The 19,684-nt window shown below is 51.7% G+C and overlaps 1 protein-coding gene across 2 annotated transcripts in view; it reads right to left on the bottom strand.

Annotated features, from left to right (window-relative positions):
• Window positions 1-19,684, bottom strand: part of SKIC3 (SKI3 subunit of superkiller complex) — a 1,406,584-nt gene that overhangs the window by 485,416 nt on the left and 901,484 nt on the right. For both annotated transcript variants that reach the window (XM_085632495.1, XM_085632494.1), the window contains exon 34: window positions 13,378-13,489. In XM_085632495.1, coding sequence (XP_085488621.1) covers window positions 13,378-13,489 — 112 coding nt within the window. The remainder of the gene's footprint in view (window positions 1-13,377; window positions 13,490-19,684) is intronic.

Here is a 19,684-nt window from a genome sequence, read left to right on the forward strand (position 1 = left end):
TTCGATGTTCTACATGACAAGGACTGGATTTCTAAGCACTTCATAGAAATAATCATTTTCATTAATGTTTTGATACTTGATGTAGTGCCAATGATCATGTTTTTTGATATTTACTAGTGAATAAATCATTTCAATGAATGATCAACTTTTGTTCTCCTGGATGTTCCCTGTAGCAGGAGGAATCTCCCTACATCATGGTGTTTTCTTGTTTTGAGAGACTTGCATACAAAAATTGTATATGTAAATAATGAGAGGGCCAGGGTTTCCATTTTTTATACATTGTACAAGTCACTTGGTGCCTTGTGTCATTGATACTCTGGGTAGTGGGGTATCTTACTCTGAGTGGCAAATACTATACGTTTGATTTATTGCATGACCATATTTAATTGATCATAATATCCCAGTATTTGATTAAAAAAAATTGAAGTGCGACAACGTATCCACCACTACCTTGTGTGGCATTTTTACACTTTTAGAGCATGAAAGACTGTCTTTGTTGCTAGATAGATTATGCGTTTCACGGCAACCGTGTTGTACTATAGCCCTTTAACCTTCAGGCTGCCTGTGTGCACTCCCAAATCCTTGTGGGATGTGTCTGAGGTTCTGATCACTGTGGGAGCTGCTGTTTTGAATGCTCCTCCAAGTTTACATTTGTTGGGTATTTCCTAGTGTACCTTTGCTGTGACAACCACAAGCTTCCTGTGGCTTGTGACCATCCATTGCAGATCCATTCCACAATCTGGAGCATGTGTAATCTATAATGCGGTATTAGTGGGATGCATGATTCCATCATGCCCATGAGCTTTATGGCAGTCCTCACTGTCAAAGACCGGCCTCTCTGGCAAAGGCAAACCTGCTCTGGCATCATTTCTGCTGTTTTCTGGACTCATTGAACAAGTTACTTACCTTCGGTAACGCTTTTTCTGGTGGATACAGTATCTGCCTGTGGATTCCTCACCTTGTGAATATCCCTGTGCCAGCATTCCACGGAATTTTTTCCCCAGCTCTACACGCCGACCCACGGCTCCGCTCGCGACTCCGTATGACGTCACCGGAACCATAGGAGAACCACGTCGGCATGATGACGTCCGTTCCACCCATTTTTTCCGTGCCTCTGAGGCGAACAGGTGGACTGACAACAGATTCAAAGTATACACAGTATACAACATTCAAACAAATATACATAGTACATAAACAAAAGGAAAGCTAAAGAACATAAGCATTTCCTATAAATGTACCAGAAAGAAAGAAGATACAATGTAAAACAACATGTCAAACAAGGCATCCTTTAAGGTATACAAAGGTGGACAACGGGGAGGCGGGTGGGTCAGTGAGGAATCCACAGGCAGATACTGTATCCACCAGAAAAAGCATTACCGAAGGTAAGTAACTTGTTCTTCTGATGGATACATCTGCCAGTGGATTCCTCACCTTGTGAATAGATTCCCACAGCAGTCCCACACCTGGAGAAGGGTGTCAACCTTTCTATACCAAAAAGTCCTGCAAGACAGAGTGCAAAATGGCCCTCCCTCCTCATCTCAGAGTCTAAGCAATAATGCTTTGCAAAAGTATGGAGGGAAGCCCAAGTTGCGGCCTTACAAATGTCTGCAACTGGAGGAACCTTACCAGCCAGGGCGTAGCAAATCTTGATGGTTAGGATAATTCACCTGGACAGGGTGCGCTTGTGCACAGCTTTGCCTTTGGAGTGTCCAATATAGCCCACGAAGAGCTGATCTTCCAAACAAAAATCCTTTGATCTGTCCAAATAAAAGCTCACTGCTCTTTTAGGGTCCAAGCGGTGAAGCCTCTCCTCCTCCTTGGAAGGGTGAGGGGGAGGATAAAACACAGGGAGAGTGATGGATTGTCCCAGATGAAAGGAGTAACTACCTTAGGTAGGAAAGCAGCCCTGGTCCTGAGGACCATCCTTTCAGCATGTAAGGATAAAAACGGGGATATCGAACTAAGAGCTTGAAGCTCACTCACCCTCCTTGCCGAGGTTATGGCTACAAGAAAGACCGTTTTAAAGGACAGTGAAGAGGCTCAAAAGGAGACCCCATCAAAAAAGTTAAAACAAGATTAAGGTCCCACTGTGGTATTACAAAGGGAGTAGGTGGAAACCTGTTAGTAAGACCTTTGATAAATCTTAATACAATGGGAGATTTAAATAATGATGGCTGATGTGGAAGACACAGAAGAGCCGATAAGGCTGATAAATAGCCCTTAACCGCGGCCACAGCATAACCCTGCTGAGCCAAGGAAAGAGCAAACTGAAGCGCATTAGACAAGTGGGCCTTTAAAGGGTCAATAGATCGCTCTCCACACTAACTTACAAACTTAGACCATCTGTAGGAATAAATAGAATTAGTGGAGTGTCGCCTGGAAGATAATATAACATCCACTACATCCGGTGGGAGAGAGAAATTACTCAGGTTTCCCCGTTCAATCTCCAGGTATGAAGGTGCAGGCTCTGGAGGTGGGGGTGTAAAACCTGCCCATCCGACTGCGAGAGGAGGTCTGCCCTGAGAGGGAGACGGAGAGGAGGGTGCGATGAAAGGTGCAGTAGATCTGTGTACCACACCCTTCTTGGCCAATCCGGGGCGATCAATATACCTTGGGCCCAGTCTTGGCAAATCTTCCTCAGAACCCGAGGAATCAAGGGTATGGGAGGAAACGCGTAAAGGAGTTGTGAGCCCCAACTCAACTGAAACACATCCCCAAACATCCCCTGCATCGGAAACTGGAGACTGCAGAATGACGGGCAATGCACGTTCTCGTGAGTGGCAAACAGGTCCACCCGAGGAGTCCCTCACGTCCGGAAGACGTGCTGAACTACCTCTGGATGAAGCCTCCACTCATGGTCGGCGGAAAACTGTCGACTGAGACAGTCCGCATGCATGTTCAGCACCCCGGCCAGATGATTCACCATCAAGCAATTCCGATGGTCCTGAGCCCAGGTCCAGAGTCGCAAAGTCTCTCTGCAGTGACGGTACGACCCTACTCCTCCCTGCTTGTTGACATACCGCATCGCGGTAGTGTTGTCCGTCAGGACTTGAACCGACTGACCGCGAAGGGAAGGGAGAAAGGTCGTGAGCGCCAAACGTATCGCCCGCAATTCTAGAAGATAGATATGAGACAATCTTTACTCTGGAGACCAAAGATCCTTGATCTCTAGATCCCCCAGATGAGCACCCCACCCCAGGGTGGAGGCATCCGTTATCACTGTGGCCACCGTTAGAGGAAGATGAAAGGGCTTTCCTTGAGACAGATTGCCCTCCACGCTCCACCAAGACAGATCCGCTGCAGCTTCTCTGGAGATTCTGACTGACTCCCTGAGATCTCCGTTGTGCTGATACCACTGCCTGCAGAGACACCACTGGAGTGCCCTCATGTGCCAGCGTGCATGGTTGACCAACAGAATGCAGGAGGCGAACAGACCGAGCAGGCGAAGAACCTTTAGAACTGGAACAAGCGCTCCATTGTGGAATAAAGGGATCATCTCCTGAATGTCGAGAATTCTTTGTGAAGGAGGAAATGCTCGACACACAGTAGTGTCTAAGACCGTCCCTATGAACAGGTTGCGCTGAGAGAGCACCAGGTGAGATTTGGGCACGTTGATTGAAAAACCCAAGTTGAATAACAGATGAGATGTTACCTGCAGATGATGATGCACCGTCTCTGGCGACTCTGCTTTCAGTTGCCAGTCATCCAGGTAGGGGAAAACCGGAATCCCCGGCCTCCTGAGATGGGCAGCCACCACCGCCATCACCTTGGTGAAGACTCGAGGTGCAGTAGTAAGACCAAACGGAAGAACCGCAAACTGGTAGTGTTGCAACCCAACCGTAAAACGGAGATACTTCCTGTGCGATTCAGGATTGGCATGTGGAAATACGCATCCTTCAAGTCGATCGACACCATCCAGTATTCTTGCTGCAACGCCTGAAGAACCTGTGCAAGGGTTAGCATCTTGAATTTCTCCTGCTTCAGGTAAAAGTTCAAGATTCTGAGGTCCAGGATTGGACGCAATCTGCCGTCCTTTTAGGGAATCAGGAAATACCGGGAGTAGCATCCCTGACCCCTTTCCTGCTCTGGAATCACCTCTATCGCACCTTTTTGTAGAAATGCAAGAACCTCCTTCTGCAGAAGAAGCAGATGGTCCTCTGAACAAAAAACCTTGGCAAGAAGGGTAAGGGGGAGGAAATTCCCGAAAGGGAAGGGCATACCCATTCTCCACAAGGTTTAAAACCCAAAGGTCCGTTGTGACCGATTTCCAACCTCGCAGAAAGTGGGACACCCGAACCCCAACAGGCCTCACATGATCCAGGATGGGGGATCTAGGGCTGCTTCCCTGTAGCATCTTTGGGAGCAGAGGAGGCTGAGGAGGAGGCGGAGGAGGGATTGCGGCCAGAACCACGCCGACCCCTTTGTCTCCCTCTATAGGATCATTAGAGAGGATTTTGTTGCTGCTGAGGTTGACGGAAGGAACAAAAGGATGACCTTCCACAACCCCTATACGTTTTGAAGCCAAACCTTTTTGACTGTGTCTGCAAACCTAAAAACTTCGCAGTAGCTCTGGTATCTTTGAATCTTTGCAAGGCAGAATCCGCTTTCTCTCCAAAAAGCTTTTCCCCATCAAAGGGTAAGTCGACCAGAGTGGCCTGAACATCCGTAGAAAAACCGGAAGAGCGGAGCCAAGCCTGCCTTCTAGTGGCTATAGAAGATCCCATAACAATCTAGGCCTGACTGAATAACTTGCCTAGCTGCAGCTTGAGTGTCAGAAACAACCTCCATATAAGAACCCTTCTCCTCATCAGGCCATTTGGGAGCTAACTGCTTCACAGAGTCCATCAATGCATGAACGTAGCGGCCCAACAAGAAAGTGGCATTTGTTGACTTAAGCATCATACTAGCAGATGAGAAGAATTTTTTAGCTGACTGCTCAATCTTCTTTGAGTCCCTGTCAGCTGGCGTTTGTGGAAAAGCCCCCGAAGATTGTTTTGAGCAGGATGCCTGCAGTACAAGACTATCCGGAGAAGGATGAGAGGAAAGGAAGCTCAGATCCCCCGGAGCCACTCTATATCTTCTTGCCACAGTCCTGGAAACACCAGGTGAAGAAAGTGGCTTGCACCAAACGTACATAATTGGTTCTAAGATAGCCTCATTAAAAGGCAACAGAGGCTCGACAATAGAAGAAGGCGAATGAAGGACCTCAGTCAATAAGTTCGGCTTATATTCTGCAGAAGGTAACTGTAAGTCCAACAGCTCCGCTGCCTTCTTAATTACCAAATGGTAAGGAGCCAACTCTTGAGGAGGAGAAGATCTGGAAGAAGAAAGTTCCCACTCAGCAGTGGTGTCCAATCCACTTGCCTCCTGAATACCTTCAAATTCATCCGGGGAGTCACCAAATTCACCTTCCTCCACTTCATCTTCTCGATATTGTTCTTCCTCTATAAGCCTCTGAGCCTCTCTTCGAGAGCGGATCCGAGGACACTGCGTCAGCGGCGCGGTACGCGGAGTTGGTCGTGCCGAAGGAGTCGGCGGCGTCACACGCGGCGCAGCTGGAGTCAGCATCGAGGGAGGCTCTGACGAAGGCACGCGATCCAGACGAGGTTATGAGAAAGGCTCTCCAGACGGCCCCGGGAACTGCCATGATGGCGCCATCGGCAAGAAGGGCATAAAAGGTGCCTGAGCGTAGTGTTGTGGCACGCCCAAACTGAACGCCATGGGACCCACGGGACCTGAAGGTGCACCGGATGGGAAGGCTGCTCTCTGGAAAATACCATACATAGCATGCGCCGGAGTTAACTTTGGCGAAGGAGACTTCTCTGGAGAAACACGGGGAGAAGGCGAAGGAGAGACCAAGTCCTTACTTTGACATCGAGGCCCTACTCTTCGTCGATCGGCACCGAGAGTCATGCTTCCACTTCTTCTTGTGTCTTCTCGACTTCGACGAGTGCGAAGTCGACGACTCCGGCTTGTCTCTTTTTCGACCTCTGCCCTCCTTCTTTGCCTTGGCCATGAACAGCTTCGCTTCTCTTTCTTTTAGTGCATTTTCCTGCAGCATGAACAGTCTTCCACGTCGTGATCCGATAAAAGGCACCATAACCAGTCTTCATGGGGGTCAGTGATGGACATGTGACCCCCACATTCCCTACACGGCTTGAAACCTGACTTCCTCAACGAAGACATGAGTACTCCAGAAACAGTAACCCAAAAGGAGACTACAAAGTAACTCAACAATCAAGGAGAGTGCTGGAAAACCGTTGCGCGTCGACGGCGCAGAAAAAAGGGAACTGACGTCATCACACCGACGTGGTTCTCTTATGGTTCCGGTGAAGTCATAGGGAGTCGCGAGCGGAGCCGTGGAATTATGACGTCCACATGGAGAGCTGGGGAAAAAAATTTGTGGAATGCTGGCACAGGGGATATTCACAAGGTAAGGAATCCACTGGCAGATGTATCCATCAGAAATGCTTGTGCTGTCATTGAGTTTATGGTTGTTCCCAGGAACACAATCACATGTTCCGGTTGAGGTAAGGACTTCTTGTGGTTTATGGTGACACCAAGGCGTTGAATTGTGGCAACAAAAGTTTGCATATGTTTGTGGCATTTTTCGGTTGAGTGTTCCTTTACTAGACGTTTGTCTACATAAGGATAGACATGGTAAATCCCCCCCCCCCCCCACCCACCCCTCCCCTGAGCATGGAATGGGACCAGGCCCAAGACAGACAGGGACAACAAACACCCAAGCCACCCCAACCTAGAGGGCATCCACCCAGAAGGGACAAGGGCAAGACCTGGCCAGACGACCCTTAATCAGAGGATAGCAATGGAAGGGAGGGGAGGGAGGACAGGGATAGAAAGCAATCCCCTGCCAAACCAGGAGTAGCCAGAGAAGCAGGGCACCGGCGCACCAGAAACGCATCCTGCAAAGAGCCAAAGGAGGAATGAACACCTCCCAGACGGAGTCGCCCGCCAAGAACAAGGAAGGCACTCACGGGAGATACAGCCCCCCACCGGGAGGCGAGTGCCAAAGACCAACCCAAGGGTCCTCGCAGAATAGGGGAGGAAGGGCGGGCCGTGAAGGAATCTGCGGCTAGAATCGTCTCTACCAGATACATCGTTACCGAAGGTAAGTAACTCGTACATCTGATAAGAGACTACTAGACGCAGATTCCTTCAGGTAGAATAGATACCCTAGCAATAACCCCTGGGAAGGAGGGTCTGCGAAAGGACCCCACCAGCCAATGCAGAACAGAGGGCCCCACAGGGGACCAGATCTGTGGACCAGGTAGAACCTCGCCCCTGCCAGGCCAAGGGAAACCCCACAAGCAGGACCCCACCGCCCTCAAGGTGATGTAGGAGGGAAAGAAGGCTGAAGAGGCTCATACACTCACAGCAGAGGAACCAAAGGCAAGGACTGAGAGGCCGAAGCACCCCACTCCCCCACAAGTCAACATAGCTTCCGCCCAATGCCAAGACAGGAAAAGCGGAAGAAAAAGAAGAAGCCTAGAGGGCCCAAGGAAACTAGGGAAAAGAAGGCGAACCCACTCCAGATGGAGAGCTGCCTGCCAGCCAGAACAGCGCCGGCAGTCAAAGCCAGAAGCAAGAACAGCCCAAGGCCCCAGGAAGGCCGAGTAGGCGACGCCCGGCAAGGGAGATACAGGATCATCCCAGACCTCAGGACAGGAGCAGGGAGAGGAGGAGATGCCCGGGCCACCACTACAAGTGACCACGCACACGACCTCAAGAAGCAAAAGCAACCCACCTAAACGCCATGGAGAACAGTCACCCGAAGGCGACCAGAACCCTCTTAACAGAGCGCAAGCCATATTACAGCTACCACTACCCCACATACGGTACGTTAAGTCCCAAGATATGGGAACCCTCTTTGGAAGAACTTCCGAGCAGAGGAAAAAACAAAAAAGCCACAGGGAAAAAAGCACCCCGTTGAAGGCTTGACAAGCAGCCCAAGCAAAGCAGAAGGCCCAATCTCAGGGCCAAGTCTGCGCAACAACTCCTGCAGAACCCACACACAATCAACATAAGGGCCGTCCAGCAGCCAACAATGCCAAAGTCCCAAGGAAGGACGTAAATGGCCAGAAAACACCCTCCACAGCCAGAACAGCCGGCCTAAAAAGGCCCAGAATCAACCCAACTCAGAAGTCACTGAGGAGGGGACGGAGGAGGATAAGGCGGAGGAGGAGGACGGAGCCCTGCCAAGAGCCTTTGGATGGCGGAGTCGGCCGCGGCATGGAACAACAGGCGTAAGGTCGATGAGTCGCTCCCGAATATTCTCAGGGAATACTCCGTCCCGAAGCCAAGCATGGCGACGGAGAGCGACTGAGGAAGCCATGGCCCGGCCCAGCACCTCAGATGTCCAGAGCGGAGCGGAGAATAAATGCCGCAAGCTCCCAGCCATCCAATGCATGATGCCGTAAGTCCAACTGACCAGACTCCTGGGATGCTGCAGATCCCAGAGACTCAGCCGAGTCCCACAAACAGGAGGAGGCCCTAGCCGGCACACACAAGGTGTTAAGGGCCCGCAGGGCTGCGCTGGTCGAAGCGAACATGTTGCGCCCCCAAGAGTCCAGCCAGTGGGCCTTTCGGGACGGCGGAGACAACAATGGCGGCAGGGAGGGAAAAGCAGTCTGCAAAAGGGGGCTAGTGGCTGAGAGGTGAAGGTAAGACACGCCGGGTCACGCGTCACCGGGAAGTGCCGGTGCAGAAGATGCTGAGGCACCGGGTCCCCTGAGGCAGAACGCCTCCAAGTTCCCGTCAAGGAAGAAAGGAGCAAACCTTCAAAGGGAAGTAAGATTTCCCTCCCACCAGAGCCCTGGTGGAGGACCTCCAATAGATGGTCCGTCGGAAAGTGAGCCACCGGGTCACCCATGTGCAGGATGCCCACAGCCGTGAACATGAGGTGAAGATCGCTCGGCAACCCATGTGTCGGCGCCAGGGACGATCCAACCTCCGACTCGCCCTCCGATGAGGCAGCCGCCTGTGGGGAGGGCCGAGGGGTCCTCCATCGGCCTCGACCCGGAGCGGGACGAGGAGGGTCCACCGACCCCTGCGGCTCCGCACGGTCCAGCTGCTGCCGGCGCCGTAGCGGCGTCACCTTGGCCTTAGACAGGACCACCTTGTCAAAGCACCGAGAGGGGCTCGGGATGCGACCTGAGCCCCGGCGACCTCCCGCGACAGCACAGGGACCCCCGCGGGAGTTTGCAGTGAGGCAGAGACGCCGTGGCCTGAAGGAGGTGCCCCAGAGGAGCCGCACCCCAACAGCACCACATCCTCCAAGCCTGGATCCGAACCAGTCGGCGCCAGAGCCACCGCGGAGGCCCCTGCGCAGGGCAAGGGATCCGCAGACGCCCCAGGAGGGGAAGGAGGAGGAGACGCCAGCGAGGCCTGTAAAGCCGCCGCGAATATCTCCATTTGGACTCTCGACGCCCCAACACCAGGAAACGGTGGATAGGACGACATGCAGGGCTGCATCACCCGCGGAGAGTCCACGCCCCCGGGAGGACGTAAACCAGCCCCCGGGGACAAACTGTGACACTTACCCACCGGGGAGCGACACTCACGTGACATCGGAGAAGGGCGAGGATGACGACCACAGCTGAATATGAAGCCGTCCGCCGAAGCAGACCGAGATAGACATCGACCTGGAGAGACGCACCAAGAGTAGTTTCATCCGGCGCTCCTGCCGCGACTTCGGCTTAAACTGTTGGCACGCCGCACAATATGTGGTTCTGTGATCCTCCGCCAAACACCACATACAAATGAGGTGAGGGTCCGTCGCCGACATATGACGCCCACAAAATGTGCAAGACTTAAATCCCCAAGTAATTTGCACACTGTTCCACCAAAAAGAAATGGAAGAAAAAGGGGCCCTAACAGGCCCGTCGCAAGGATCAGATCCGCGTTGCACGCGGTATAGGAAAAAACTGACATAAGACCCGCTCCAGCGCGCCTACATGACCTCGCTGAAGTCATATACGCGGACGACGCCTGGGCGGAGTTGCGTGATGTCGCCCCGCCCCCGGCGTGCAGGGATGCTGTGGCAAAAAGTTTCCGGATCCAGTCTCACGCCTGGGGATAATTCTACGTGAAGGAATCTGCGGCTAGTAGTCTCTATCAGATCTGGGAATGTATTTTGTCTAAGACTAACCAGAGATATTTATTGTGCCCTTGGTTCCTTGGTATGTGTAGGTAGGCGTCTAGTCTCCTTTCCTTATGAGTGATGTTACTCCTTACAGTGTCGTCATCTTGAAATGTTGAGTTTGTATGAACTTGTTTAGAAATTTAAGCTCTAGTCTTGGTCTTAGTGTTAGGTCTTGTTTTAGGGCCAGAAAGTAGGTGGAAGTTGATCCCGCTGCCTGCTTCCTCTGGGGAAACCCTTTGCATAGTTCTTTTTTAGAAGAGTTCTTTGACTTCCTTTCTGAGCTGTGGGATCTCTTGGCCCCTGAAGTGTTTGGTCGCTGTGGGTATGTGTGGAGGTCTTTAGCTGATTTATATACAGTATCCCGGTCATATCTTTAAAATCCAGTTGTCTGATGTAATTTTCCTGCACTCATTGAGGAATCCCCCTATGCTCCCCCCCACGTTTCGTGCTGGGGTTGTGTGGTGGCAGAGTCACTTGCCTGTTGATCCTCCCCCACTGTGAGGGTGTCCTCTTCCTCTTGGCTTTCCCCGAAAGGACTGCCTCGCTGAATGTTGTTATTGTGGAGTTGAACTTTAATGTGTTGTACTTTGGGACAACTGTTGCTGCTGCCGGGATGTCAATGCCCCCCTGCCTGTGGGCCTTCAGTCTGCTGGCCTCTCCTCTGAACTGGAATGCTCACATGGCCTTTGCAGTGTCCTCTTTCTTTATTTGCTTTAGGGTATCATCCACAGCATGCCCGAACAGAGCATTGCCTGTAAAGGGCATGCCGATTACTGAGGCTTGTACCTCACTTTTGAACCCCCATACTATGAGCCAGGAATGTCTCCTGAGCGTTCTTTCAGTACACATTTGTCTAATGGCTATGTCTGCAGCATCCAGTTCGGATTCAAGGCAGGTATTGGCAATATTTTTGCCTTCCTGTGTTATGCCATTGGCCCTCTTGTGCTATTCCTCAGTGAGGTGTTGCATTAAGCCCTCTATCTCTTCCCATTGCTGGTGTGTTTAGTGGTAAACCAGCGCATTTGAGCTAAAATCTCTTCCATTGTGTGGCAGCTTTTCTATCCATTTGTCTCCCCACCAGGTAAAGCCATTTGCTCTCCTTCCCTGGTGGTGGCCCCATTGATGTAGGGACACTGTTTTTTTCCCTGAGGTGGAGACAATAATCTAGTCTGCCAAGACGCTTTTCTTTATATATCTGGGTTCCTGAGTGGAAATGCTTATACTTCTTCTCCACTTTGTGTCACTGTCCTTGCTGTGGCCGGCTCTCGGAAGGCCTCTTTTCCCTGATAGACGATGCTGGGGAGCATTGGCAAATCTAGATTTGCCTTCTGTGAGGATGTTATTGTCTCCAGTAGGAAGCATGATTGTTCTTTCTCCTCTTCGGACTGCACCCCATAAGAGTCTGCATCCCTCTTTATGAGGCAGCTGTAAAGAGACAGGTCATCAGGTGGTGAAGGCCTCAAGTGCTAGCTTTCCACACCTTCACGCGACTCTGCGTCGAGATCCTGCAATGTGTCCTCAAACTGACTTTCTTCGTCGAACATTGCCATTTCTTCTACCTCCTCAAGCTTGTAGCACCCCTCCTGTTCCTCTTTATGTGGCTCGGGAAGTGGCAGGGCCACCCTGCCTGCTTGATCATCTTCGACCTCGGCAGTTGTTGAAGGTTTGCTCGGGATTCTAAACTACCGCCAGGAGTCCTCAAACTCCTCCTTTCTCTGGAGCAGGGCCCCCATCTCCACCTCAAGCCTTTGTTTCTTTTGCTCTACCTCTAGGGCTCTTTGTTTGGCCACCAGGGTTGGCAATGTCCTCTTTTTAGGCGTTGAGTCCTTGACCTTTTCTGTCACCCCCTATGGAGTCGGAGTCTGAATCATCAAGGGTTTTGTCAACGGTTTGCCCCCATTGGTGTCCTTGTGTTGGGACTCATGTGGCTCTTTCCGTTTGCACGGACCTTAAGTCGTCGGGTATTACGGTGTTGAGGCCACTTTCGAGGACTTTGAGTCTGAGGGTTTACCATCTATGCATTTCAGCAGTTTTGCTACCTTCAATTTATTCTTTTCTGCATCCTTCACTGCCTTCCTTGGCGCTTGCCTTTTTTAAGCATTGGCTGCATAGACTTTGCAGTCTGACTCCTCTCTGTATGCTGTCTCGGCCTCTTCGACTCTCTCCTCATCCTCGCTGTATAAACCAAGGTCTTTGAGCTATCCCTGCACCTTGTCAGAGTTCTACATGGCGTAAAGTTCTAGCATTTGTAGACATTGTACTTTGAGTGTTTTTAGTACAAACTCTGCGCAGGCCTCGCAGCCTTCGTTCTTCGGAAGGCAAAGGTTTCAGACTTCGTGGGGGTCTCTTTTGGCGAACTTGTGATGGCATTACAGGGCAAAACTTAAAAGGAGCATTTTACATGACCACTCTCTGTCTCTTCATTCTACGACCACGTTGTTCTTACCGGCGGGGTCCCCCATCAGGATTGAGAAGGCTCCCCTTCTCAGCTTTGGATTTTGTCGTGGTCTTTGGCAATTTTATTGGTTTTTTGACTTCTTACCTTTTTTCTAAAAAAATATTCAGAGCTCCACAGTTGTGTTTTCAGACCCAACAGCAGAAAAAAGAATCTGAAGTTGGCGACCAAGCACAGGAACTTCCCAGGTGCCGTCTGACGTCACACAAGGGATGGACTTACCACCAAATGATGGTCGCCAATGCCCACAAAAAAAAAATACACAAAAGTTTCTTGACACAATCACTAGATGGCCAAATAATTACACAGCATGTGCATTTATGCTGCAAAACTAAAGTTACCCATAACTTCAACTTTAACCTTTGTTTTTTCAGTGAATAGACTGCATGTGCATACTATATACTTGTGGTTGTTAAATATGTTGCAAATATATGAAAGAAAAGCATCAACAATGGAGCACCCTTCAATAATATGTGTACTTCGTAAATGTCAGATTTCCGGTTGACAAACACATTGAAAATGTTATGGGCGTAATAGTATGAGTAATACTTCTGTTATTAGATTACATTACAGTAGCTGAATGCATGGGATATTAGTTACACTGATTATTCAGTGCCTGATTGATAATTTCAGATTTCTATTACCTAAAAAAACAAATCAGTGCAAACTGTTTACAATGTAGAAGTGAGGGCAAAATCAAACCAAGAAACACTGATGTGATACTCAGCAAAGGTATGTACATATTTATGTGATGGTTTACCTGGAAAAAGATGGACCGCCCTTTGGATGGTCTTCAGAGCATTATCTTTTTTGTTATCAGATGACAGACTTCCAGATGCCAAAAGATTAACTGCAGTGTACAGCTGTGATTTCTATTAAGAAAAACAATACTCAAATATAGGACAAAGTATAAAAGAGAGGAGCCACAAAATTGACAAAAATAGGATCTTTATATGTACAACCAAAAGCCTGTACTGAGATAAAGGGCATATTACATTCTGAAACTTATTTACAATGAGTGATAATGCTTATTTTGAGGCTTATTCTGTGCACAGTACCAGATTCTCTGGAAACTGAGCTGTATGCCACAGTGGTCGCCCAGCCCTCACAGATCGACAATGTCCTTTCACTGGCTGCTCAGTCACAATGGAGGGTGAAGAGAGAAGAAAAGTCAAAAACAGCAAAATCTATTTTTAAAGACCTGCTTTTACCGCTCTGAGCACAGAGAGGACAAGGCAGCAGAATTTCATGTGTGCTGTCTCTTTCCTACCTCATCCAACCAGTTCCTGTTGGAGGCCTGAATCACACTGCTACCATTCTTTAGATGTCTGCCTCTCTTGCCTGAGAGAGTACTAGAGAGCATCTCTTTTGGCAATCACAGTGGTCAGGCATGCAGGCACGGAAATGCCTCAAAGCATTCTATCTTCCTTGGTCAGAGGAGTGGTAGTGAAGACCTGATGCTCCATTAGAACAAATATGGACAACAACTATCAAATGCAGTCAGCTAATAAACTGGGGTGGAATGAAGAACACCTGGAAGCAGATCTAAGACATGTGAAAGTAAGTGGCTACAGGATGCAGTGAGCTGATACTGAATGTAATAAACTGCTAACGGGGCAGAGATTGGTTATAAATCCTCTCATTAGCCCTAGATTAAAAAAAGGATAAGGGTCTCAAGAACATATGTTTTTATGAGCAACCTATAATTTGTGAAAGTGTAGCATAATTTAAGGTTTGTGTATTTGTGAATGCATTTTGCAATTTCCTTCAATGATATAAGTAAAAAAGCCATCCTATGTTGTAAGTGGAATTACAGCCAGAGTATGGAGTAGATTTTAGCTTCTTCATAACATTCTTCAAACTGCATCTGTTTTAATTGGCCTGATGGTCAAAGCAAAAGGTAACGAGACATCCTTTGAACAAAGTTCTTTTCCATCTCTCATGTCCTACTACAAAGACTGACTGCAAAGGCCCAATTATGGGCAAAACCAATAGAAGAAAACGTAAAATATCCCAGGTGAAAAAAAGGATTGAAGAATTTCACCAACTGTGTAGTAAAATGCCAAATCATATCCATTCCATTAAATGCACTACATGAACAGCAAATGTAAGTTTAGTGTAGAAATTAAAACTTAGTACAATTACGCATGTAAATTTCAGTGGGCAAATAGTATTGCTGACCAATCAATTATGTTAAACGCAGTGTTTCCAAGCGTGGATTGTCTTCAACAAAGCACAGCATTACATGAGCTGTACTTTTAGTTTATTAAATTGGACACTTAGGAACAATGGGTCATATGTACAAACCATTTGTACGGTCTGAAACAGCCAGAAAACGCAGTTTCAGACTGCAAAATTGCTTTTTCTTATGTACAAAGAACAAATTGAGATTCAGTAACAAGTTACCGAATCACAACTTGCAATTGCACATACACACCGAGTCGGTATGTGGAAGGGGCATGTTAAGGGCATCCCTTCCAAATACAGAATCTCAGTGGTATGTATGAATGTTTTGTGACCGGATTACAGCAGGAAAACATTCATGTTTTTACCAACTACTAAAAGGTAGTGGTAACCATTCGCAAATGAGGCATACATCCAGGTGTGAATTATAGTCACTCCCATGGCCTGTGTTATAGCACTATCAGAGCTTCTGCTGCTGTGACAGGCGCTTTTCAAAGGGACGAGGGAGAGGAGAAGTTTGTACTTGAAAAGAAGCAGAACCCCAAAATAAAACTTGAAAGACCCAAACCATAAGTCATTTTTGGTGTCTGGAAATGGACTATAAATTGGGTAGGTTGAGACCCCAACCAGACGGGTTGTGGAGGAGGGGAAGCTCTGACTACTGCTGCCTGTGACCGGGACTGGGGAAAAAGACTTCTAGTCTCCCTGCTGGATGAGGGGACATCACCCTGGGAACCAAGACCAACTATTCTGGAGCCTGGATCATGAGTACCTGCCTCCTTGTCAAGAGCAGTGTGCCCTGTGAGGAAGAGGATAGCGTTGGAGGGAGCAAGGTCCAGTGAGGGGCCCTGTTGAGTGCACTCCCTGTGCAAGGAGACAGCAACTACACCAAACGTATTGTTGCCTGTTAGAAAGGATAGACGGACCTGGAGGGTCGGCCGGGGTCAGGAGGAGAGGTCTCCGGGGAGAGCCGTCTCCAGCGATCGTACAGATAAGTAACTTCCCCCCCCCACAGACAGATACCACACAAGGATAAGGTTCAGTGTTCTTTATAAGCACTTCTTATGGTACGGTCGAATGGTACAAGGAGGTCTGGACTCCGGGGTCCCCTCGATTCAAGTCTCTCAAAGCAGGGTAAGGGGTAGCGGGACAGTCTGTCTACCAGTCAGGTAGTTTGGATGAGATGATGATTAGCTCACAATCCTCGAGCTTAGTTGGTGCGGGCCGCGGCAGCGCCAGCAGGTCCCGGAACGATGGTCGATGTACGGTCCGCGGCGGCGCCAGCAGGTCCCGGTGAGGGTGGTCGTTACAACGGGCCGCGGCAGCGCCAGCAGGTCCCGACGAGGATGGTCGTTACAACGGGCCGCGGCAGCGCCAGCAGGTCCCGACGAGGATGGATGTTGTAGAAGGCCGCGGCAGCGCCAGCAGGCAGGACGATGGTTCACAAGAGTGGGCTACGGCAGCGCCAGTAGTCCGTCAAGGCTGAGTTCTCTCGGTGTCTCTCGACTCCAGGATACAACTGCCTTCCTGCTCCGGAGTTGCCCCAGTTATAGGGCAGGCGCTCTTTGATGTCCGGACCCTCGCACTTGGAGGTCGGAGGGCCCGGGATGAAGGTGTCCAGACACCCAGCAGGGGGTGGAGCCAGCGCCTGGGGGAGCTGGGGGCGATCGACACCTGGCGGGGGAAGAGCTCTTGACACTGCGTCCTCCCATTGACCTGCCAAGTGGTCCGCTCACCTCCTGGGTGGATGGTGGTGCCGGGATGTCGGGGCCGGTCAGGCCCGGGGTTAGGGTCGGGGTGAGGCCACGCGGCCTCGTGGTGCAGGGCCCAAGATGGCGGCTTGAACCGGCCGGGGAAGCCGGTGGGGCTGGGCCTCGTGATGAGTAGAGGTCCGAGGGCAGAAGATCCGTCGGGAGACGGGGTACGGGTGCTTTTCGTGGGTTATACCTGGTGGGCCGGAGCTCGGGCCCTGTCGTGCGGGGAGGGAGCAAGCCCTTCGTGTGGCCTGTCCAACATGCGTCCCCCCCAGCTGAAGACGGGGAGAGTCACCCATCTCCTTGGGGACTCTCTTCGTCGAGGCGGAAAAAGCGGGACAGGCCATCCGCGTTGGCGTGGTCTTGGCCTGGTCGGTGCTCCACAGTGAAGTCCATTCCCTGCAGGGAAATGGACCAGCGCAAGAGCTTTGGGTTCTCCCCCCGCATCTGCATCAGCCACTGCAGGGGTCGATGGTCGGTTTGTACCCGGAAGTGGGTACCGAAGAGATAGGGCCGGAGCTTTTTGAGGGCCCACACCACTGCGAAGGCCTCCCTCTCGATGGTGCTCCAGCGCTGTTCTCGGGCCAGGAGACGTCGACTGATGAAGGCCACCGGCTGGTCATGACCTTCGGGGTTTAACTGAGAAAGGACGGCTCCGATGCCGTGGTCGGAGGCGTCGGTCTGTACCATGAATTCCCGACTGTAATCGGGGGCCTGGAGCACAGGGGCGGTGCATAGAGCGGCCTTCAGCTTCTCGAAGGCCGCTTGACAATCGGGGGTCCAGTTAATCCGCTTCGGCTGGTTCTTGGACGTGAGACCCGTGAGGGGCCCCACGATGCTGCCGTAGTCTTTCACGAACCGCCGGTAGTAGCCGGTGATCCCCAAGAAGGCTCGGACCTCGGTCTGGGTGACGGGGGGCTGCCAGGACTGGATGGCAGCAATCTTAAGTTGTAGCGGGGCCACCAGCCCGCTTCCCACTTGGTGCCCAAGGTGGGTCACAGACCCTTGGCCAATTTGGCACTTGCCGGCCTTAATTGTGAGGCCGGCCTGCTGGAGGGCCCGTAGGACCTCTTGGAGGTGACGGAGGTGGTCGGGCCAGTGGTGGCTGTACACAGCGATATCGTCCAGGTAGGCAGCGCTGAACTCTTCGAGCCCCGCCAAGACCTGGTTCACGAGGCGTTGAAACGTGGCGGGGGCATTCTTCATGCCGAAGGGCATGACCTTGAATTGGTAGTGGCCATCGGGGGTAGAGAAGGCTGACCGTTCCTGAGCCCTGGGTGTGAGGCCGATCTGCCAGTAGCCCGCTGTTAGGTCGAAGATACTGAGGTAGCGGGCGGCCCCCAGCCGGTCGATCAGCTCGTTTGCTCGGGGGATCGGATGAGCGTCGGTCCGGGTGACAGCGTTCAAGCCCCGGTAGTCGACGCAGAATCTCAGTTCAGGTGCGGTGCCGGGGGCAGCGGCTTTGGGGACCAATACAACCGGACTGGCCCAGGGACTGTCCGAGGGCTCGATGACCCCGATTGTGAGCATCTTGGCCACCTCCTCCTGTATGCAGGCCCGTACCCGATCTGGTACGCGGTAGGCCCGGTGTCGGACAGGGGGACTGTCCCCGGTGTCCACGTCGTGCGAACACCAAGGGGTGACCCCGGGGGTGAGGGAGAACAGGGTAGCGAACTGCAGTAGGAGGTTCCGGCAGCCCTGGCGTTGCTCCGAAGTGAGGGTGTCAGAGAGCCGGACCCCGTCCACGGAGCCGTCATTCTCCTGAGTCTTCAGAAGATCCGGGAGGGGTTCGGAGTCTTCCTCTGCCCCACTGTCCGTAGCCATCAGGAGGCTGAGTTCTGAGCGCACAAAGTGTGGTTTGAGTCGGTTGGTGTGGAGGACCCGAAGGGGGTTCCGGGAGGTCCCCAGGTCGATGAGGTAAGTGACGGGGCTTTTGCGCTCGACCACTTTGAAGGGCCCCGTCCACTTATCCTGCAAGGCACATGGTTCGGTGGGGGACATCACCCATACTTGTTGTCCAGGCTCGAACTCAACGGAGGAGGCATTGTGATCATACCACCTCTTCATGTCCTCCTGGCTGGCCTCGAGGTTCGCCTTGGCCATCTCTCTGAAGCGCCGGGTCTGATTGCGTAGGGCCAGGAGGTATTTGAAGACGTCTGGAGGGGTCTTTAGGGGGGCCATCTCCCAACCTTCTTTTACTAGGCTGAGGGGCCCTCGCACAGGGTGCCCGTACAGGAGTTCGAAAGGGCTAAAACCGAGGGACTTCTGGGGAACTTCGCGGTAGGCGAAGAGGAGGCACGGGAGTAGTACATCCCACTGGCGACGGAGGGGCTCTTCCAATCCCCCAATCATCCCCTTGAGGGTGCGGTTAAAACGCTCCACTAGTCCGTTCCCTTGGGGGTGATAGGGGGTCGTGAATCTGTAGGTGACCCCGCATTGTTGCCAGAGGGACTTCATGTATTTGGATATAAAGTTCGTGCCTCGGTCGCTGACGACTTCTCGGGGGAAGCCTACCCGGGAGAAGATCCCCATTAGGGCCCGGCCAACCACCGGAGCTGTCACGGTCCGTAGGGGCACCGCCTCGGGGTAGCGGGTGGCATGGTCCACCAGTACTAAGATGAACCTGTGTCCTTGTGCCGTGCGGGGGTCCAGAGGCCCCACGATGTCTATCCCCACCCTCTCGAACGGGGTGGTGACCACAGGGAAGGGTTGCAGAGGGGCTTTCAGCTTCCGACCACTCTTCCCGCTGGCTTGGCATGTGGGGCAAGATCGGCAGTGGTTCAGGACGTCATTCCTCATCTTCGGCCAGAAAAAGTGGGTCACTAGGCGGTTGTACGTTTTATCTTGGCCCAGGTGTCCAGCCAGGGGGACATCGTGGGCCAGGTTGAGCAGAAAGTCTCTGAAGCGGAGAGGTACCACCAGTACTCGACCGGCCCCCAGCTCGGCGATTCTTTGCTCGCTGTATAGCAGGTCGTTATCCCAGTAGACCCAGTGAGTTCCGGTGGAGTCCCCTGCGTTCTGGGCGCTGGCTTGTTGGCGGAGTCCCTCGAGGGAGGGACAGGTCTTTTGTTCCTGGCGGAACTGTGCTTGGGTGGGCCCCCCCTCTTGACGCCACTGAGCCAGGTCAGG

Source organism: Triturus cristatus, chromosome 2_1 (assembly GCF_964204655.1).
Source record: "Triturus cristatus chromosome 2_1, aTriCri1.1, whole genome shotgun sequence".
NCBI classification, from domain to species: Eukaryota; Metazoa; Chordata; class Amphibia; order Caudata; family Salamandridae; genus Triturus; species Triturus cristatus.